The 24,086-nt window shown below is 38.2% G+C and overlaps 1 protein-coding gene across 3 annotated transcripts; it reads left to right on the top strand.

The window, feature by feature from the left end:
• The first annotated feature begins 17,692 nt into the window (after positions 1–17,692).
• LOC141429413 (uncharacterized) lies at positions 17,693–23,364 on the top strand. Of its 3 annotated transcripts, none has more exons than XR_012451532.1 (4): positions 17,693–18,016; positions 18,461–18,656; positions 19,043–19,738; positions 23,065–23,147. XR_012451532.1 is itself a non-coding variant. In XM_074089717.1 (4 exons), the coding sequence occupies exons 1-4, from the start codon at positions 17,735–17,737 to the stop codon at positions 23,328–23,330; spliced, it is 834 nt and encodes a 277-aa protein (XP_073945818.1). In that variant the 5' UTR covers positions 17,693–17,734; the 3' UTR covers positions 23,331–23,364. The 3 variants fall into 3 exon arrangements, 1 of the variants encoding a protein (XP_073945818.1); XR_012451531.1 differs by lacking the exon at positions 23,065–23,147 and adding an exon at positions 20,492–20,582; XM_074089717.1 differs by having other exon boundaries at positions 19,043–19,132; positions 23,065–23,364.
• Positions 23,365–24,086: the final 722 nt, after the last annotated feature.

Raw genomic sequence — 24,086 nt, 5'->3', positions numbered from 1 at the left:
GGTGCAATTTTTACAAAAGCAATTGGTTTATCGAGTGGCTAAAAGCTTAGGTAATGCCGTAGAATTAATTTAGAAGCCTTTTATTAGACCGTGCTTAATTTATGACTATGAATCATAGATATTAACACTGAAGGAAGAAAACAAGGTGCTGGCTGCTGCAAGGAAAATATCCCGTAAGGTTCTGGTACCACTACAGAGGGAAGAAAGTAGCTGGAGGATCCGTAAGAACCGCTCGAAGATATGGTGTCTGAGCCCAACATCATGGAAGAAATGAAGTCCGCAAGAGTCTGATGGCTAGGATTCCTTGAACCTACACGTATAGGCAGTTTTGGATTTAGGTTTTCTATGGCCACATTTTCGAGCAGCGTCGTGAAAAATATCTTTCAACCCTGATCTTTTGCTGTTTCACAGAAAAAAGTGGTGGAGGCGGTTGCTGTGGTTCTGTTGGTGTTAAGCGATATGGTTTCAGGGTCGCCATTGTAATTTTTCTTATGTTTTATTAATGTTTCAGGCGAATTTTGTAGTAAACGTTTTATTTACCCAAGGGCAGGTGTAATGTGCACATATAAATAAAGCAGTGTAAAGTGCATACCATAAATGCAAATGTGCATCACATTTAGCCGTCAAGCTGAGTTATGGCTGTGCATGAAACGGAACTAGTGATGTACTGGCTTCGTGTTGAGGATTGTTTCACTTGTCATACATTTGGATACTTTAGTATACTAGAAATAGGCTTACTCCTAAATTATAAAACGTACAACAATAAACTGCAATGTTTTATCCTGCTACTTCGCGACTACAATAAGTAGCAAGTAAGTAGCAAGTGAAAATAAGGTAAGTTAATTTATATGGTATTGACCTTCGCAAGGTTAAGCCTGAACCAAACAATTACTTATTGATCGAGGGAGGACGAAGCGTGAGCGAAGCGTCTCCGATTCAGCTTGGCCAAAAATGATTTCGTATATATCTGCCCATCGGTTTCCCCCTTACAGATCACATTTCGAATTCGAGCAGGTTTGATATTCACCATACAATTTATTGTAATTTTGCTTGTATAGTAATATATTATTGTTTTTTGTGTTTGGTGGTGGTACTGTTGGGACCGTTAATAAATCATTTTTCTTTCTTTCTTTCTATTTATGTATATGGTTTTATTTTGACGAAGCCATGTTCGTGCAAAAAGTTTATTTCAGCCATTTAAAAAAGTTCACGAGCTCTATATTATAATAGCTTATAGAGCCACTATAATACTCGAGAGGTAATAAAAAGCTTGCGGCTGAAATCAGTTCTAAAATTAAAACATTGGTTGTGCTAAAAGAGCTACATTCATACCAAATTTCAAGTTTCTAGAACATTCGGAAGTACCCTATAAGGTTTTCGCTACGTCAGTTTATTGTTATGGAACTACCTTTTTTAATGACTGTACCTTTTGATTGCGTTGAATTAGAAGTTTATTTTTTCTTCACCTTTTGCGTTGAAATAGAAGTGTTTTTTTCATATTTTGCGTAGAATTAGAAGTTTTTTTTTTCACCTTTTCCGTTGAAGTAGATTTTTTTTTCACCTTTTGCGTTGAATTAGAAGTTGTATTTTTTTTCAACTTTTACGTTGAATCAGAAGTTCATTTTTTCACAGACTGACAACAAAGTGATCCTATAAGGTTTCCGTTTTTTTCGTCTTCAGGTTTTGAGGTTGTACAGATTCAGACACTGAACTGTGGTTAGAAAAAGAAAAACATTCTTCCAAATATAATTATAAATGATAATTAATGAAAAAGTAAAGTAAACGATTGAACTCACTATTCAACGTACGTATTGTAAATATACACTGGATTCCCGTTAGCTGATGCAGTTATACTAACGAACTAGCGCTAACCCTAATGTATGAAAATGTAGCTATTCTAATTTCCCCGAAATGATGTTCAGTTGCATTGCATAGTGACGGAACCAAACGCATTGTCATTCCAGCGTTGGTGCAAACTACAAATGACGCGTGCTTACATCGCATTCGTATATAATAGAGATTGTGTATAATCTAGTATCGTTACGGTGAGTCTTCTCTGGTAGGCGTAGGGGTTAAAATAGAACACAAGCCACAAGGTGTTGTCATGTGACAGAGCAATCTACTGGCTCACAAGCTAGTCCTGCCACCCAGTTGCTGTTTGACAAGGCATCTTACAGAATACTGAGCTACTGCTGCAGTCAGCAGAGTTTCTAAAATTTACATAGTTAGCGCTTTGATCTTTATAGTTTCTGTCGAAAATGGGCAAGTATCATAAGTCATAATGACGCTTAATCTGGATACAATATTAAATAAAATAATAAATATATATAAATATTACCGGACACTTGACACCACACCAATCAACTGAGGTCCAAAGAAGGCATAGCTTGTGTTATGGGTACTATGTGTAGATACATACTTAAATACATATTGAGCACACAAGACTCAAGAACATTAGTGGCAACTCTACATTTTTAGAATAAAACTGCGTGTCGCAGTTGAGGTTAATAAAAATCATGTTAGACATTATCAAATATATTATACTGTTCCCTTTTACACAATAAATGAATAAGTGTACTTGTGAGCCCAATATTCAAGGAAGAATAGTTCCCGAAAGAGCATCCCATGTTACGAGGCCAGTTAATTGTAGAACACAGGCGATAAATCTCAGTCGACTTAGCGTCGGCCCGTGAAATATTAACCGCACGCCGGTTTTGACGCCCCGCTGCAGTCGACACCAGATAAATAATAAAGCCTTGCTAGAAGTACTCTTACAACTCTAGACTGTACTTAAGGGGATACGAGGAAAATTATTTTTCTATGCTGCTGCCGTCGTGCGGGACGTGTGGGTTTTCCTGAACAGTAGAAACGTCTCATGGCGGTTAGTTACGGTTCTACGTGGTGTTTTGAAATTTTATAATAACCTCAAAAAACTTTGGATGGGTCATAAAACATGTAATACTGAAAACTACAAATAGAGTGATAGTAGTCACTTCAAATAATAGCATAAAATATAAAAGAGTAAGAAAAATATTTTTTTGCACATATATTTCGCGATTTTTACGAACAACATTGATTGCTATGAACACTGCAGCACTGGTCTTGCAACTGTAGTTATGTAGTATGAAAATATTGAAAGCCTTAATTAGTAGGTATTATGTCGTTATGTCAGTCATAAACAACAATGCATTTATTTCGTGCCATGATACAGTTGTCATTTCTAGATTTCACACATGCTCTGTAATCTCAAATTATGACTTGCTCTGCATACAAGCTCTGACGGGCGGGTTTAGCATCAATCCAGGAATTAGGTCGCTAATCTCATTTGTCCGCAGCTACGATAAGGCTACATTATTGTCCGAAACACCCCCTCCCCCCTTTGTATCAGCAGAACGTCAAATGCGTATTGAAAAGAACTGGCCCTCATAATGTCAAGGCAATCTCACCAGAATATCTTATGATTTAAATTAATTACGCAATGGTTGACAAACTTTACTAAATTTAAGCAAAGATTTAGGGGTATTTATTAATAAAACATAACATAGTACAAATCAAAAGGTACCTAAAACTACATACAAACTAAAGTTATAAATAAGATTTTGTTCTGTTTTTTTTGTATTTTAGTAGTATATGAAAGTTCTACGGTTATTGACATTACGATACTAGCTTCAATGACTCGGAATTGCGACTGTTGTAACGGATACTAATTATGAATAATGATTTAAATGATGTAGTTATGTGAGAAACATATTCAGACTTCCAATAATAGGATTTAAAAAGTTATGTGAGTTTTGACGCATGCTTAGCAACCACTGAGCTATTCGGTTGTTATTACGGAAAACGATAAAACTAAAGGAGCTTCGTTATTTAGAATTAAAGTAAAGGTAACATTGAATATAATGGGCACGTGTCGGATACTAAAATGACAGGGTTGGCTTAGTATCAATGGTACCGCAAGGTTGTAAATACATGTCTACCCACAATTGTCCGTAATGCATGTCTTTGACCAAAACCACGTTAATACGCGAATGCTTTGGCGCATGTGGTTTTAAAAGTAACTGTTATTGAAGCCATTGTTGCCTGCGGTTACACTCATTTGCTTTGTAATTTTAAAGTTTCAAAAGTATGAAGTCAATAATAATGAAAATAATGCTGCGTCTCAGAACTTCAGAAATGATTCTTGAAGTTTTGCAAGAGCTGAACACAAAAACTTTGATTAAAACTTTTCCAATTTTTCTAGTATCTAGTTAGGAGTTGGAAGAATGGTTGTAGAACAATGATGTAAAATACATGTCCCAATGGTTGACAGTTTTAGACGGAAAATGACGTATTATCGTGTCCTAAGTAATTAACTGCACACATACATAGAGGTACGTTGAGAATTTTCCGTTGATCATATCATCATCATCATCATTATATCAGCCTATACACGTCGCACTGCAGACGAGAGGGCTTGGGCCGTAGTTCCCAGTTACAGCAGGCCCAATGCGCATTGGGAACTTCATACAAACACAGTGGAATTTCTTCGCAGGTGTGTGTAGGTTTCCTCACGATGCTTTCCTTCACCGTAAAGTTCATGGTAAATTTTAAATGAAAATTCGTACATTTAAATAAATATCTTAAAATATCATTGTATGTATGTATGTACACTCTTTATTGCACATAAAAATAAATACAAATACACAGAAAGGACAGCAAAGGCGAGCTGATATATGATTTTCAATACTTCAAAAATTATAACAGTCCTTGACAGTCATTATTTTAAAATTCATAGTTTTTGACTATATAGGTACATTTTTCATTAGTGCTTTACCATTTGACTCCAATTATTAACTGTTAATTATATCATTGTTCGTTGTCTTATTTTTTACAAAAATAACGACGGAAAGTAAAGCATGGGTTGATGTCGACTATTGGGACGTTTACCTTAATATAGTAATTTTCAAATGAGTACTACCGACTAGGGTAAACGCCAGCTAAACAGCAATAAGGGCATAGGTCCCCGGTTTAATTTACAGCTGCTCCATAAACCGATGAGTGCCCTCTTGATATACGAGCGACCGCCGAGGCGTCCCATACGCCAGTTTTTACACCCACACCCAGTGATGGATGACACTGACATTGACCCGAATCGATTGCTAACGCCTACTTTGCGAAAGATTTCAGCCTTTTTTCCGCAAGTCAGATAGAAAATTAACGGCTTTTTTCACCGATGGACGCTACTAATTCCCAGTGGGAGTACTGTAAGTTTATATTATTATATTTTATTTTATTTTATCATGGGACACTTGACACCAATTGACCTAGTGACTAGGTCCTAGTCCCAAACTAAGCAAAGCTTGTACTATGGATACTAGGCAACGGATAACCATACTTATATAGATAAATACATACTTGAATACGTATCCTAGACCCGAGAACAAACATTCGTATTATTCATACAAATATGAAGCCGTGGTCGCCTAGTGGTTTGACCTATCGCCTCTCAAGCAGAGGATCTTGGGTTCAAACTCCGGCTCGCACCTTTCAGTTTTTTCTAAATTCATGTGCGGAATTACATTTGAAATTTACCACGAGCTTTACGGTGAAGGAAAACATCGTGAGGAAACCTGCACAAATCTGCGAAGCAATTCAATGGTGTGTGTGAAGTTCCCAATCCGCACTGGGTCCGCGTGGGAACTACGGCCCAAGCTTTCTCATTCTGAGAGGAGGCCTGTGCCCAGCAGTGGGACGTTTATAGGCTGGAATGATGATGATGATACAAATATCTGCCCCGGCCGGGAATCGAACCCAGTTCCTCAAGCTTCGTAGTCAGGTTCTCTAACCACTTGGCCATCCGGCCGTGTGATAAAGTTCATGCAAACTCACCCCAGATTTCTCTGAGCTTGTCTTTTAGGGATTAGCCGAGTTGTTTCGCCCAAGCAAACTGTTCGGAGGTTTATAATTCCGATAAATCTGCGAGCTTACAAATTCAGTCCCAGTGTACACGGAGTGTCGCAGTGAAACAGCGTGGCCGACTCATAATGGCATCAAATAACAATAAGTACCGACCTTTTATTTTATCCATATTTAAATCATGTCAAATAAAGTTTTTTATTATCTATTGTAGAATAATAGCGATATTATAAGGCAACGCCTTTAAAAACCCGACCTGCACTACAGGGCAATGTCATTAAAATTTTATTAGTGCCACTTATAGTAATACGATATTTATGACGTAAAAGAAAAGGCCTCTGGAGTTTATTGTTTCATGCTTGAGACGACGAATAAACTGGGCAATTTATGCGGGCCGTAAACTAACGCTCGCTGCGCGGACGCGCGGGCGCGGGCGCGGGCGCTGGCGCGATGTTCAAGTGATATTAATATTCCGGTGATTTGAACAAAGCGCTTCGCTTCATCTTTTACAATGTGGACTATTAAGGAATGGAATTCGCTTCCATCGTCTATAATCTAAAGATTTAAAAAGAATTTTAATTAACATAATAACATAAAAGTAGGCACATGTTTTAAAATAACAAACCCCACCAGAAACCTAGGGACATGGAGCAGTTATAATAATAATAATAATAGTACTTCTGGACACGGCACGCATCGTCCGGAGGTTCCTCACTCTGCGGCCCTGACCACCGGTAGCTTGGGCCCTAGGTTAGGTTTTTATAATATTTTTATTTTGTATGTACTTTTCTGTATTTTACTTCTTATAACTATTATAAAAACCTAATCCTAAGAATAAAAAAATAAATAAAGATAATAATAAAAAAATATTTATCATCACAAACTGAAAATTACAATACACAAACAGATAACATTATTAAGTGAGACTCAGCGAGGTCGCTGCATCAGTCTCCAAAAAAACTAAAACTAACTGAACTAGTCTACTTAGAACTACGGTAGGTGTGCGCTGCCATAACGACAGCATTACAACAAAGTATCCGGTTCATGTTCTCAATTATAATTCCTTTCGAGGTACGAGACCATAAATATAAAGAAATAAGTAGACTTGAACTTCACAAATTTAACCTTTTTTTCATAATCATACTCGTGCGAAGCCAAGACGGGCCGCTAGTTAAATTACAAGAGCAAGTGACCAGTAGGAAATTCAATCTATAATGCTATTTCATTTAAGATTAAAAAGATTAAGGTCCGATTTTTCCACGTACAGATGAGCTTTTATTAAAATATACCTATGAGACGATTGCAGAAGTCAAATTTAAGGTTAAAAGACCTTGTGCCAATGCACCTGCCGCCGCTGTTAAGATTGCTATGGTCACAGCTTAAACGGCCACCGTAAACTGAGAAATGAATAACAATACCACAAATCTCAAACATTCGTCTATTAATCTCTCTGCTAGTCACCTTAATAAATTATTAAATAGCATATGCGCTTGACTCGATATAAAATTTAAATTTAACGCTAGACTGAAGTCTTGGTTGATTCACGACTTGGTTTAGTTGCCTCTTTACGGTTGGCATAGGGCTGTTGGTCGTTAGAGTGGAACGAAAGCCACATGACATCGCCTAGCTTGCAATTATCGTGCAAGTCGCACGCAAACGTTTTGGATGTCGCCAACTTATAGATTACATGCACTTATAGCGCATGAAAGTACTAGTGAACTGGAGGGTAAATATTCAGCGTTTTTGTGACGTAACGTAATTATATAAATTGCACACAAAGTAACCTTAAAAAAGATGACTCTGAGTGTGAATTTTTTGGCTTCGGTTGTGTCAAATATTCCAGAGTGATAATCTTGATAAATAAATTTGTATTATTTAAATAAATCGATAAAAATTTCATTGAAAACCAAATAAAATTAATATCTCATCTCAGCCTATATTCATCCCACTGCAGGAAACGCCTCTTCTCAGAATGAGAAGGCTAGGGCCATAGTTCTCTCTCGCGGGCCTAGTGCGGATTGGGAACTTGATACACATATACACACCATTGAATTTCTTCGCAGGCGTATGTAGGTTCCTTCAACGTAAATCAAATGTAATTTCGCGCATAAATTCCGAAAAACTTAGGGGTATCAACGTCAAACCACTATATAGGCAACCACGACGTTATCAAATAATATAAATATTTTATTTTAGTTAGTTAGTTACCAAAAATTGGATACCATAACTTTACGTTGACCACAAATTCAACTGTTGTAAAACAAGTAGCAAAACTAGCAAACAGTTCAAGACAACTGAAAATCTATTATCAAGGCAGTACGGTCCATAATGTTTCATTGGTTGTTAGTAGAAATTTTGGAACTTCATTAAGACGCTACGGTTTGCCAGACTTTGGATTCTGAAATATTCAACGTAGAGTAAAGCGATGAATATAGCCATCTCACTCGGTTGCCCGCATGAAAGAAAGAGATATCAGTATTTTGACAGCTTAAAAGATGCCGATAGTTTTGAGTTGTGAGGTTGCACCGGTCAAAGTTATCCATTTCAGCCACTCAAGCAACCACCGACGCTCATCTCGTCACCACTTACTGAAGAAATAGCCTTCCCCTTAGCCTTGCCTTAGATATTTTATCTCGTCCCAGCTTAGCAAGTTTGATCCCATGCTGATCCGACTTGGACATTACTTTCTCGGTCTTCATAAGTTCGAAGTTTCTTACACAAAATATTCTTTTTACCTCGCAAACCCAATAAACTTTTACTTTAAATGTCATCGATAACAGAACAAGTAAAGAGCATTAACAAGATATTACTCCTGAACTATTCAAATGATAACGTGTCGCGCATTCATCAGTGGCGCTGCCTACTTATCAAACATTTCAGAACAAAAGCATCCAAACAATTTTTAGACAATGAAAAAGAGCTCGTTCCCGTTATCTCGTTTTAATGAATACCTCTTCGACAAATTCTTTTCGCATAGTTCTGATAAAGAGGAGCTTCGAAACTTCAAATTAAGATTCTTGGAGTTCCGCGCGGGGGAATAAGATTAATGAAGGATGGCACCTGAGGGTCGGCGGGCCGCTAACGATAGCGCCGGGTCAAGGGGGAAATAACTGTTAAAAATAATAAGTGGAAAAATTCTCCCTGAACTCCTGCCCATTATACTCACGAAGCTATTTACGACAGTGATGTGACGTCAACTCAAGCGAGGGTTGAAAGCGCTATCTTTTCTCACATTTGAGTATGATTCATGATTTTAGAACGAAAAGGGATATTAATGAAGAGCACATGTAAATTTGTGTATGTTAGGAGCTTGGGCAAGGTCCGTCCGGATCACTACCAGGATTGCTAATTGTGCCGCCAAAACCGTGCTGGCGTTACTGTGTTTCAACATGAAGCGTGAGATACCTGGTATATACAACCTAGGGCTCTTTAAGGCTAGAGTGAGTACGCTGTTACTGAATCAGTGAGATACACCTTTGGCCTCATCTGCACTTTTCATCAGGTGAGATAGGGATCAATCACGGGTCAATTTTATATAAAAAAAACTGTTGAAATTACCGACTGAGTTAATATATCGTAATCCTCTAGGTTAGCAATGCATTTAAAAATCTGTGATCTAAATAGCGGGTGTCCATGGGTGGTGGTGCTTATTTGCCATCCACTTGTTCTATCGTATCTTTATACCATAACAAAGTAAGTAGCTTATTTATAAACACAAAGTTATGTTTCAGACGTAATAATAAACACTTAGGCTTTCAATACTAATGGCGGAAGGAAATGTTGCTGTGATGTATCTACAAAAATGCAAGCGTGACACTTTCGAGTTTCTATTCAGCTCGAGTATTGTGACGCATTAGAGCGTTAATAAGACAATATGTATGTGTCACAAACAATGGGCATAATAGCAGAGCGCATAATAGCGAATGAGAAAATAGCTCGTTGACTGCCACCAGCCTGAATACCACAATGCGACGAGACAACAATAGCCTAGGACCTACATTCTGGGCCTAGACTACGGGATAAATGAAACAAAACAAAACACCTTTGGAAAATGAAACGAAAACGGCGAATTGGCGGGAGCTTTAATAAAGGCGCAGCGAGATTGATGCGCTTTTCGCATTTCACGTCATAAATTAGAATCTACGGGGCGCGGACAAATTGTGGCTCGCGGATAAATCAACGGAGATTGTTCAGTTCCGAGAATTGTCAACTAGGGAGCAGTTTAACTAATGTTTCTTATTTGGGAAATATAATTATTTTTTTGCATCCCATCCCAAATGAATCTTTTGATGTTTTATGAAATTATTTAGATTAGTTTCTATGCTATTTATTTTTATTACAGACTCTACTTTGTGATTCTGCTGACTTATTAATGGCACAGATACGACTTTGACTGGCAGAGTGGCGGGCGTTTGTTTCTCTGTTTATTGGGTGTGCTTGTGCTGCCAAGTACAGCCCATGGCACGTAGGTAAGCGTAGCGCTGACCGTTATCTGTGCTTGTGATAGCCTCACACGCCAATTAGCTCTTACGCTTACCAGTCCCACTTACCCCGCGCATCGCTCAGTCCACTCCCATACCCTATTTTTTACTTCTGCGCAGTCGCAGTCACCGCTAACTTAGGTACATGTGGCGGCCATTGTTTTTTTTTTAATTCGACTGGATGGCAAACGAGCAAGTGGGTCTCCTGATGGTAAGATATCACCACCGCCCATAAACATCTGCAACATCAGGGGTTTTGCAGATGCGTTGCCAACCTAGAGGGCTGAGATGGTATACCTCAAGGGCCAGTAATTTCACCGGCTGTCTTACTCTCGACGCCGAAACACAACAGTGCAAGCACTGCTGCTTCACGGCAGGATTAGCGAGTGAGATAGTGGTAGCAATCCGGGCGGTCCTTGCACAAGGTCACCTGCAAAATATAGTAGTAATATAGTTTATAAATAACTAACCAGAAACCGCCATAAAAATAGCAATACAACACCACAAGCCGTATATCAGCAATCAACAAAGTATCGATAGAAGTGCACAGTCACGTAGTATATGCAGTTTGGTGCACGCTAACGCCCGCTTTAAAGCCAGACGACGAATTTTTATTACATTGTGCATGTCAACCGTGAACTTTATGGTTGCAATTATTGTTGGAACAGCGGCGATTTATGGCAACAATCACCTTGATGACGTTAGTGGGGTAGTGTTACACGGCTATGGTTCATTGAAGCCGCGGCACGGCTTTAATGCATGTAAAGGCCACTAAAGGACTCTTAATTAAGAGTAGCGCGAAGCTGGCATGCGGCCATTTGTCGAATTTCAACTTTGTTTCCGATACGGAAGGACCTTGTTAAAGCCGTGCGATTTGATATGAATTATAGCGTTTAACAGCGGTTATTCTTCTTCTTCTTCTTCTTTAGCCGTTTTTCAACCTCTAAGGTGTAGGCCTCCTTCAGCTTATGCCATCTGTTCCGGTCTTGAGCAGTTTCCAAGCACTTTGTCCCCGCCAGTATTTTGATATCGTCGTACCAACGCCTTTGCGGTCTTCCTCTCGGGCGTTTCTCGTCTCACGGTCTCCATTCTACCACTGCCCTGCACCACGAGCCATGCTTGCGGGCGACATGGCCAGCCCACTCCCATTTAAATTTCGCAACCCGTTTAGTTACGTTCGCTCACTTTGCTTTGCTCTCTGATCCATTCGTTTCTTTTACGGTCTCTCAGCGTAACTCCTACCAGTTTTCTCTCGATTGCTCTTTGAGCCACCTGAAGTTTGTGGAGGATCTTCTTAGTAAAAACCCAAGTCTCAGCCCCATACGTAAGCACAGGCAAGATGCACTGGTCGTGAATACGAGCTTTTTGTTCGGCACTGAGTTTCATGTTGAACGCGAACTTGAGTTTGGAGCAAGCTGCCCAAGCCAGTCTTATGCGCCTGTCAATTTCGTTAGCCTGATTGTCTTTTCCCATTAACAACGGTAATCTGTATTAATTTGTCCGATGCTTGTCATTTTGTAATTAAATTAGTTTATTGAATTATGTAAGGATATTATCGAAGACTTATTACAATACAATTTTGCTATAAAACTTTTTGGAACACAAATTGAGTTAGAGTAAAAAGTTGCTTATATTTAAAACAACTCAACCCGGTAAAACATCTAAACAAAACATAGTACGTATGGAGAAGAGTTATCTAAGTCCAAAACAAGAAATGCTCAAGACGCGACGCTCGCACCATCTCATTTCCCGCGAAAAACAAGACAATGCTTTTAAGCGATTCGTCTAATGCAAGAGGGTCCACCACTCATATATTAACATTTTGTATACTAAAAGACATTTTCCTTACCGAAGTTTAAGGGAATTTCATAAATATGCACCCACACGACATGGGTTTCATATGTGATTGAATTTATAAAATATTACGTTGTTTATGACAAGGCTACATCTGTGTTATAAAAGGGTGTTTTTGTTCCTATTATTTTATTTTCCTGCACACAGCTGTGGTTGAGCATTTATTTACTTTATAAAATGTGCTGTATTTATCGATAATTTTGCAATTTTATGACAATACATTATATTTTGACAAAACTCACGTAAGGATCGTAATGATATAAAAGGCATATATCTCTATATTTACTGGTTACTTTTTTGCGTTAGGAGGACTTTCAAGAAAAAGTCGACAACACATGAATGGCTCCCTGCACGAAGTTGCGGGTGTCCATGGGTCACGGAGATAGTATACCATCAGGTGTCCTGAATGTTTGTTTGTCTGCTATGCTATAAAAAAGAAACCTACACCGTATAATAGGTAGATCAACCTCGCCCATCAACTCTCGTGGACGGCTGGCTGGAACAAACTTCAGTTACGTACGAACATTGATTGCTTGGCATCTTGGCAATCAAGGAGACTTCTCAATTTTCTTATTAATAATTTGCATGTTTATAGAGATTCTTGTAGGCGCTATGTAAATTCACACGTCTGCCTCGATGATTTATAATGCAATGAGCAACATGAATCACTAGATATCGTGACTGCACGTAATTGCATTGCCAATCGAATTAATTTCTTCGGTTAGTATTTTATGATACAGTTTTTGTAATTGATTCCATAGCGATATCAATAAGTATTCAGTGGTTTTATGGGGGGTTATATTTTTGTTGCTGTATTGGTATACACTTACAACCGTTTCAATTGCACGTGTACTGTTGAAAGTGTTTTGTACAGTTGGCGTTTATAATATGTAATTACGGTATATTTCTCGCAATTATTTTACATTTATTCAACGTATTCACTGTTGGGAACGCAAAAGAATATTGTTAGTTTTTATGACTGTTTACCATGTGCCGCCGATATCATCGATTTGGAGCCATTTGAACGCACTGAATGTTAATATATTAAGGGGCTGTTTCACCACCCATTGATTTAATTTATTTCACGGATAAATGTGATGCAGTCTCTGTTTATTTTGTTCAAATAGATGGAGACGGCATCACATTTATCCGTCAGTTAAAAATAATCAATGGGTGGTGAAACAGCCCCTTAATCAACTTCCTTAAAATTTACCGTGATCTGTAGCCGTCATCTCATCACCTAAGATTATTAAGATTTAGGTAATTTTCATCACACTTGCTCGTCAATGACGTTATTCCATGCCTGTATACTAAAAAACTGTGGGAATTATGGATTAACGTATAGTTTTCCTCCCCAAGGGAGTTATGACTTTAGTTTTAAAAAGTTAGTAGGTACGTCATTTCAGACTAAAGAGGTTTCAAGTCAGCCAACGTTTTATTTACATATTTAAAACTTTGATATAACCTAATTTTACACCATAAAAATTTGCCACGCTTCATGAAACTTCGTTATTTTTATATTTTAAATTGATATCAAATTGTTTTGCAATAATTTTAGTAAATTTTTTTTTTTTTAGCATGTTGGAATAATCTGGCCGTAAGACCATTCGAGTTCTAAACTAAACACAGTTCTTAGTGTTATCTATAGTAGACGACTCGAAAAAAGTGACAATAAGGGGGGCTACCACGAAATTCGAAAATCGAAGTTCATATCGTTTTCCTAACGCTGATATTATTTAATACGAGAGTGAGAGGGACGGTACGATACGAATTTCAATTTTTGAATTTTGTAGTAACCCCCTGTATTGGCGGGTAGCCATATTTTATTCAGTTTTTTTCTTAGCGTCTTGCTTTTGCTGAGCTGTGAAGTGTTTGGACACAAAATCATTTAATTTTTTGCATTTTTTCCTCGCAATGTGATGAAAATCATTGTCTGTATCCTGTGTATCCCTCGTTGGTAATCCCCTTCTAACGCCCCTTAATGCACAATGTACTATAACAAAGGGACCCTGTATACTCGTATCCATGTAAAATTTAGATAATGTGACCCATGTAACTTTTTTTCTTATCCGCATAATATTTCTAATTTACTTTGTTTTATTAGCTTTAAAGAATATACGTACTCATCGGCACATTGCAGAATTTGGCTCACTCTACGTATACAAATTGAGTTAAGAGAATTGTAATACCAGTAATATAATAAATGTTTTGAAAAAAAAAATGTGCTTTTGTCAAGCTTATTGCGATGCATCCTTTTTGGCAATGATGTGATGTTTCTTGTTGGATTGATTAATGATGGATGATCTTTCCGAAACCGCTGGAAGTTTCATGGATTTTGGAGATCTGAAAAATAATGGTTTATTTAATTCATTGTGATCCTTTGCGTCGTGTTCATTAGTAAAACTATCTTTTTCATATACCGTTTTTTTATTACAACGATACCTGGGCCATTGTTTTGTTTTGTTGTCGTTTTATATTTAATTTTGAGTTCCTAATTTTATACTAAATTTTCAGTTTAGTTACGAAATTTCCATACATTTTGTGTCATTCAATGGAAAAATTTGTAGGAGATAGTGTGACATTGGGCTTACCATAGTCAGAATAAGCAACTTTACCAATTTGTAGGACATAGTGTGACATTGGGCTTGCCATAGTCAGAATAAGCAACTTTACCAATTTGTAGGACATAGTGTGACATTGGGCTTGCCATAGTCAGAATAAGCAACTTTACCAATTTGTAGGACATAGTGTGACATTGGGCTTGCCATAGTCAGAATAAGCAACTTTACCAATTTGTAGGACATAGTGTGACATTGGGGTTACCATAGTCAGAATAAGCAACTTTACCAATTCACCAAATTGCATTTAAATCTGAGAAAAGAAAGATATCGTAACGTCAAAAAAGCCAAGCCATGTACCTTTGCAGTACCTACCTAATAAAACGTAATGGTGGTGGTGAGGTGAGGTTACTTCGACAGAATGGCTGATTCCCTGGGCGAAAGTAATTTTGTCCTGGCTTATGACTTTATCCGGGAATGAACCATTAAAAATAAGGTTTCGTCGGTCGTTTTGCTCGGACTTTGATATTTGGCGGGGTAATTAAATGTTTACTGCCATCTTAATTAGGAGTATCCTCGTTATATTACACGTGTTTAGTGTGCGAAAATGGTAATGGGAATTTCGAACTCGTAAACATATGTATGTACGGGGTTATCATAAAAAGACATAACAGATTACAACTTAAAATTAAATTTAGGTTGTGATTTCTACAACTTTTCATGTAGATTGTACCTACTGCAAACAGCATAAATTGAAAAGTCTGGTGTCTCAACCTGTATTACGAGTATGTTACAAAATTTATAAAATAAATGATAACGACGCGCCCGCGCAAGTAATAATGAGATTGTTTATAAACATTTTTTTTTTGCTTGTTGATTAAATCAAAATAAAAATATAATATAACATACTTATACGTAGTTCCATCCCAGCCTATATACGTCCCACTGCTGGGCACAGGCCTCCTCTCAGAACAAGAGGGCTTGGGCCATAGTTCCCACGCGGACCCAGTGCGGATTGGGAACTTCACACGCACCATTGAATTGCTTCGCAGGTTTGTGCACGTTTCCTCACGATGTTTTCCTTCACCGCAAATCTCGTGGTAAATTTCAAACGTAATTCCGCACATGAATTTCGAAAAATTCAGAGGTGCGAGCCTGGGTTTGAACCCACGACCACCCTCTGCTTGAGAGGCGATAGGTCAAACCACTAGGCCACCACAGCTTTTACTAATAGTTCTAATAGTTCTCAAGCACTACTAATAGTTCTCAAGCAATTTGTAAATTTGATGTAAGTACTTACTTACTACACCATCCTGAATTAAAAAAAAAATCCACCCAACAGTTTATATTTTTATTTTTTGGGGGCGCTCGATTTTAATGAAAATTTGCACTTTAAAGTCGAATATTTCGCAAACAGATCCCTGAATCGAAAAATCATCCTAGCAATCCTGGTTTTAAAAGACCTATCCAATGACACCCCACTCTATAAGGTTAGCAGAGAAAAAAAAACCTTCACTTTATAGGGAGCTGCCCTATTTTTTTTTTATTTTACCACTTTGCCGACGTGACTGATACGCACATGACATTCAATACCGTATTAACTCAAAATAAAACTGTATTGAATAATAGTTTTAGGGGCTGTTTCACCATCCATTGATTAACGTTAATCGACGGTTAAATGTGATGCCGTCTCCGTCTATTCGAACAAAATAAATAGAGACGGCATCACACCTAACCGCCAGTTAACGCTAATCAATGGATGGTGAAACAGCCCCTTAATCTAACCTCTACATAGAACTCATCATGTAAAGTTAATACGGTATTGGTGTTATAATTATGCGTATGTATATTCATGCCAAATTACAGCTTTCTAGTACTAATGGTCTCTGAGCTTAGCTGCGGGCGGACAGACAGACAGACGGACAGATATGGCGAAACTATAAGGGTTTCTAGTTGACTACGGAACCCTAAAAACGACTTTTGAGATCTTAAGGGTGGTATTATATCTTCAATTTTAAATGTAACGATCCTTTCCTATAAGAATTAAACTAATTAAGCGTAAGGTGTAAGGTAAAAAAAAAAAACTTTCAAATACTGCATGTTTGAGCTTTTGTCCTCTAACCCTTTAAGGTTAACCGTTTACGGATATACCATTTTTTATTCCGATGAGCGATAAATATAATCGAATTAAAAGAAACTTTTCATAGTACACACACACACACACACACACACACACACACACACACACACACACACACACACACACACACACACACACACACACACACACATACACACACAATACCAAACTTAGTTGTGTAAGCCATTAGTCTACACCTGTTAATTCTAACTACAAACTGAAACTGCGAAAATGTCCACATTTTTTGTTGCTCGGATGAAACTCTCCCGCGCGGAGCGACACGGGATCGCGCCGTGTGTACGCATGCGATCCGCTTTTTCACGCTACCGTAAACGAATCATCCTTTGTACACCCGCTTACCCCCATATACCTTACGTCAGTGATGGTAACGTTCAAAATCCAGTTCCAAAGCAACTGCTTAAAATTGTAACGGTGGGGACTTGCGCGAGTCCCGCGGGTCCGGCCGGCTGTGCGCAAAACATTGAATTTTCTTCAATTATGAATAGTCCGGACGTGCGTTTGTGCTTAGTGTCCGATTTTCAGAGTTATTTATGTACTCGCTTTTACCCTCAGCTTCACTCACGTGTTAAAGTAAGAGGACCCAGTTAGGTTTAAAATACCCGATGTTTAATCCCAGGGAATAAAAATTTGTTGAACATACACCTCTTGTCAACTACATTTTTTTTGATAATGATCTTGTCTATCCTTATCTTAAAACAATCTGTCTAATCTTTGGTCTGAGTTATGTCATTCATTATTATCAATAAGCAGTCATGTCAAAATTTTAGTTCACAAATTATTTGATAATGCTGTCTATATTTAAATCATTTTCGTCTTCCAAAAAGAAAGACTGTGCTTTGGAATGTATAGTCCCAGAAACACCTGCAGTTCATGAATTTGTTGGGCCCGTGAGAATCGTTCTTGTAGACACGACGACATGCACGTACTCGTGCCGAAGACTTGTGGCAGCTCTGGTGGCTGCAGCCTACTTCCTTATGGGGGCGGTTACAATAACAGTGCTCTATTACATGATGGTTTCCGAAAAACCCTTGTTTGTGCAACTTCACGTTTTGTTTAGCACATTTGCCGTGAGTTTAATTTTGATTATTGGTTCCAGCCAAGGGTTTGGGCCAGCCTTTACTACGAAGTGCAAAATTCGAACTTCGTGTCTTGCCGTCACGCTGATGCTTATGTTATTTAAAACGAGAGAGAGAGGGACGGCACTATACGAACTTCGATTTTCGAATTTCGTCGTAGCCGTTCAGATGCCTTATTATCAACACGCTTGGAATCACAATCGTTTCCACCACTTCTTTCGTTTACACTGTATAAGACGAGAGTAGAAAGAGATGATGAATGCGATCGTGAAACTCAGCGCGTTAGAAAATATAGCCTTAGGTTTTAGTGTCTGATGATTTCCTGAGAGAGAGAAAGAGTGCAAAAAGTGAAACCAGTGCATAATTTAATCGTGTTCCTTAGTGTTTTATGGTACTCAATATTCAAAGCTGTAATTTTGTATTTCAATGTTGCAGATGATATGCTTTGTGCCATCAGGTGTGCTTATATACAGTCCGTATAACGGGTCCTCAGCCTTATTAAAAGAAGGAGATAAAATAACGGACCATATGTCATTCCAATTTTTGTCGTTCGCATTAATCGCAGCAGCAGCAGTATGCGTTTATTTATCGGTAGACGATCTATTATCTTTGTCAATACACTCGATTGCTTGTAAGTTTTATATTATATTGATCTATAGATTGTATGTAGTATAGGTAACCTAAACCAAAAAAGATTTTCATTCTTGATGCAAAAAAGAGATGTTACTTTTACCTGTCTTCTTTGCGAATTAAGTAGTGCGGTAGATTTACTGAATGAATATCAATTTTCAAAGCAATCGTGGTTACTCGGGGACTATTTCGCGCAGGAGAAAATTAAGTTTACCAATTTCATTGTAACATCCGAAAAGTTTTCCTGACTGACGTGAAGACGCCACTGATGTGAACTATTGACAAAATAGCAGCGTGTCTTACCTATATAATATCAGCCTTTGGTAGCGGACTCTACATAGTTTTCGAGTACTACAACGTTTTAGCACTATTTATTATTTTTTCCAGCTTACGTAGCAGTCTGCAGCTTCCTATGGAATATGCTTTTTGGTATTCTTCATCACTTTGCACTCAGAGGCCGCTTTACAGTGTGCAAAGGTTGTCACATATTTTTTGGCGTACTATCTGTAATTGCTTGCACGGTATGCTTCGTGACAGGCGCCCTCAACTTGAGCTCGACGCTTTTTACAATTAAAGGAATCCCATATGTAATCAGTGGATTTGCGGCTGCCTTGATCGCTATAACTTTGTTCAACCCGATATTTGGAAGGTGTTGTTAGTAAATTAAAACGTTTTGCAGCGACAAGAAGGTTTAAAGACTACAACTAGTGCTTGCTCATTTAAAAAGTGCAGTGACATTGACAGTTAAAATATACAGAACTATTTTTTTAGCAAGTTTCGACAAGTTTTTTATATAGTCTTAAAATAAGTGAAATAATTCAAATTACGTAATGTATCTTCGGACGAGACAAACGCTGAGAGAACTTGTTATCAGGTTATGATTGCACATAAATACAGAGGTGCATCAGCTTTGCTGGTTCAATGAAAGTCGTGGTCATAGAAGGAAGGGGAGAATACTGGCAAACAATATGTTGCTCGGTATGCATTGGTATTGTCCATTTAATGATTGGTGCTACAAATATGATCGTTTTACAATACAGTTTGAAATCCAAAGACTGGCACGCTTTCTTATGCGGTTTCGCAGTAAGTATCGACCCGTATTCTTTGTATTATAAAATACATAGCTCATGTAAAAAAACAATAATATAATTATTTTCCTGGTTTTACTAATTCAGCTTAGTTAGTTTCGTTTTTTAATAAATATGGTTCTGCCCATCGGAGAACAATTTTACCAATGTCTAGAAGGTTTTTCTGTTGTACGGTAAAAAAAATCTAGAAAACGAAATATGGGTAGGTAACGTGTATGAACGATGACAGCGCGAATCACCCATTCATCTTATTAGCGAAAATTATTTTCACCACTGATCCGCAAGTGACAAGGACACTCAATTAGGTATAATAATAATATGTTTCTTACTATATAATCGTGATATTATAATCCATAGTCTTTATCTTGGAAACGTTCGCATTCGCGGCCACACTGATCGCTGGTCCGTTCATTAAATAAGTCAATCTTTGAGTGGATGAGAGGAACGTTCAGTTAGGGATAAAATTATTTAAACTACCCCATTAAAATATCGTCTACCCTGGGTTTTGTCAACATCAGACTACGCCACGCTTTGCGATCTTGAGCTAGCTCTTGCCAGCCTTCGACCCCGAGGTCCAAAAGGCATTTTGTCATCAAATAGTATTTATAATGTGGAAGTAATGAAAAATATCCTAGATAACAACCCTATAATATATAATAAGATGCCTTCAGTCTTTCTGCGTGAGTCTACAACGGTAATTAATTATTCTAATAATAACACTCATTAATGTTTAAATTTTATATTCCAGTTCCATTTCTTCTCTGCTGAGGCAATTCTCGCCCTGAACTTTGTAAACGGTTGGTCGACCCCTTTGCGTTACAGACACAGAGTCACTTTCCACGTCATACTCCAGCTACTTGCTTTAGTGAGCGCCATCAGCGGCACAATGATGATAAGCATGAAGAATGGAATAATGCCATCTATATCACTTCATGCAGTTAGCAGTTAAGTTATTTTAAACATGAAGCTACCGTGACACTCATTTATAGTGAAATAAACCCTGATAACTGACGTCTTAAATAGAGTTTATTCGTAAATAGGTATCACACGCCGCGGCGGTTGCTGCAAAACGCCCACTGCGCGCCACCGCTCTGCTCGCGCAACTGCTCGACGAAGCTTATACTGGCAAACAACTACCCACGTTTTCATCGTCATTTTTGCTATTACCGTCAAAATGTAGGGTAGCATACAGCACTAACAATCATCATCATCATCATGTCAGCCGAAAGACGTCCACTGCTGGACATAGGCCTCCCCCAAGGCTCTCCACTCAGACCGGTCTTGTGCTTTCCGCATCCACCGCGATCCCGCGATCTTAACCAAGTCGTCGCTCCATCTTGTTGGAGGCCTACCGACAGCTCGTCTCCCGGTCCGCGGACGCCATTCGAGAACCTTCTGGCCCCATCGGCCATCCGTCCTGCGAGCAATGTGCCCCGCCCACTGCCACTTTAGTTTCGCAATTCTTCGGGTGCTTCGGGTTCAGCACTAACAATATCCGTCTATAACCCCAAAACAAACTAAAGCCGCATTCACATTTATCTGTCGTGTTGTCGTGACGCATCAGAACGGTATCGCTTTCATACATTTTATATGGCTGCGTTCACATTTATCTGATGCAGTGTGTTGTTACGGCTTGTGTTGTGTCGCACACAACCTATAGAGAGAGAGAGAGACAGAAAACATCACAACACAACATGACAGATAAATGTGAATGCGGTTTAAACTAGAAATAATGATGTAATGGGTTTATTTCACTATCAGTAACTAATTTAAAAAAAAGTGGTTCGTCATGTTGTGTTATCTCAGAAACTTATTTTTTGAAAAAAAAAAAGATTCTGATTCGTCATGTCATCCTACTTAATATTATAAGGGGCTGTTTCACCATCCATTGATTAGTGTTAGCTGGCGGTTAGATGTGATGCCGTCTCTATTTGTTTTGTTCGAATAGACGAAAACGGCATCACATTTAACCGTCAGTTAACACTAATCAATGGATGGTGAAACAGCCCCTAAATGTGAAAGTTTGTGAGTGAGTAAGTATGTTTGTTACTTCTTCACGCTGAAATGGCTGGACGGATTTCGATGAAATTTGGCAAAAAGCTAGTTCATAACCTGGATTAATACATAGGATACTTTTTATCTCGATATTCCTACGGGATAGGGATAAAATATCTAAATAACAAACGCTGGGCTTACAGTTATGAAATTTGTTATGTAGGTAGCTGGTCGTCTGGAATAACACATAGGCTACTTTTTATCCCGATGTTTCCACGGGATAGGGATAAAATCGCGAACGAATAACCGCTGGGCTTAGAGTCATGAAATTTGGTATGTAGCTGCACATCTGAAATAACACCATAGGCTACTTTTTATCCCGATATTCGAATAAAATCTCGAAATAACAACAGCTGGGTTTAGAGTCATGAAATTGGACTTGGGTGTTTTAATTTAACGTCACTGAAAACCACGATGTAATTTTAGGGAATTCCCACGAGAATTTAATAAAATCCCGGAATTTCAATTCAACTGCTGTGTCTAATGATTTACGCGTGCGAAGCCGCGGGTAAACGCTAGTGTGTTTAATATATTATAATATTAATTCATTGTTATTTGGATGGAAGACATCTTTCAGGCTTTTCGCATTTGGTTGACCTAGGGCCTAGAAATCCATAAATTGTATCGCAGCTAGCGTGCGGTTTTTGTACCGCTGTGCCGACTGCAATGGAACTGCAATGAAAAATATTGGCAGTCGGTAGTTGGCAGTTACGTTCCAGTTGGAATGCAGCCCATCCGCACTGGCCAGTGGCTGCATTTCCACCAAAGGTCATCATCCTTATCATTAGCCAGAAGATGTCGACTGTTGAACAAAGGCTTCTCCCTTAGAACGCCACAAAGAATGGCAACTCGCCACTTGCATCCACCGGTTGCCCGCAACTCTCGCGATATCGTCAGTCCACCTAGTGGAAGGCCTGCCAACGCTTCGTTTTCCGATTTGTGGTCCACCAGAAATGTGCAAGTAACAACTCCCCAATAAAATTACTTAACTTTTCTAACCTCGTATAGTACTGCTTTTCTATTGGAGGACTTTTCCTCGCACACCTATCCGCTTCCTCACATGTCTCTGGTACTTAAATACAAATATTGTGAATGGAACTAACTATCATTTCTATCTTATCCGTGGTTTCCAAATATGCTCAGGCAGCCGCACAAAATTTGGCCCACTCTACATACAAAAATACCTATTTATTACTGCATACATTTGAGGGCCTGAGTTTTTGTTGCTCAGTTATATTTTACTAATACGACGACATTTAATTTCAGGTGCAGTAACTATAGTATTGGTTCTGATCAGCGCGCCACTCGGCCTCTTCTCGCTAAAAAGGGGACTTCATTTGAAAACGGCTCACTTATCATTCGGAATTCCAGCTTTCCTTGCATCCTCAATCAGTTTTATCTCGGGATTATATATGCCCGTCTTCACAAACTGGGTCGATCCTTCAGTCAAATATATTGTGTTAGGATTTATTGTTTTTGCTACAATATTTATTGTTACTACGGCGTTTATAAAATGTTTAAGGAGATTGTAGGCGCAAACTTTACATTATAATAATACAACAGTGTTGCCTCTTTAATAAAATAATACTTAATTGATTTGGTTTTTGCTTTCTGATTTTGAATTTGCAGAACTTACTCGTAGAGACACGATAAGAAAACAACAGATCTAGTGAATAATGTTTTTCCATCGTATTTTTAACCGACTTCAAAAAAAGAGGAGGTTATCAACTCGGTTGTATTTTTTAATTATATTTTTTTACGTTTGTTACCTCAGAACTCCGTAATTTATGAACAGATTTGATTTTTTTTTCATTCGTTGACTAGATCTGTACACCTGTATTTCGTTTTTTTCATTAGTAAATCAGTAAACAAAGAGGCAGTGATTTTAAAACCTGATTTTGAGTTGAAAATTATTGTAGAACTGAATTTAAACACATATTTAAGTAAAATATATAAGAAAAGTTTATTTAATCACAACACAAGAAAACAAGAGAGAATGACAATAAAAACCAATGTCAGTACCTCACTGCCTGTACTGCTTGTACAAATCTGTATAAAAAACAGCAAGAACATGGAGTCGGCCAGGATTACAATAAGATTTAGATTCCACTAGAGTTTAACCACGGCTTTGCACGCGTAAACTATTCGATCTGGTAGTTACAATTGAAATTCCGATATTTTACAAAATTTTCCTGGGAAATCCCAAAATTTATATCGTGATCTTTATTGAGGTTGTGCTAAGAACAACTGTCCAAAATTTAAACTCTAAGCCCAGCGGTTGAAATTTC

This window comes from Choristoneura fumiferana, chromosome 7 (assembly GCF_025370935.1).
Source record: "Choristoneura fumiferana chromosome 7, NRCan_CFum_1, whole genome shotgun sequence".
NCBI lineage: Eukaryota > Metazoa > Arthropoda > Insecta > Lepidoptera > Tortricidae > Choristoneura > Choristoneura fumiferana.
This window is presented reverse-complemented; position numbering and strand designations above follow the sequence as displayed.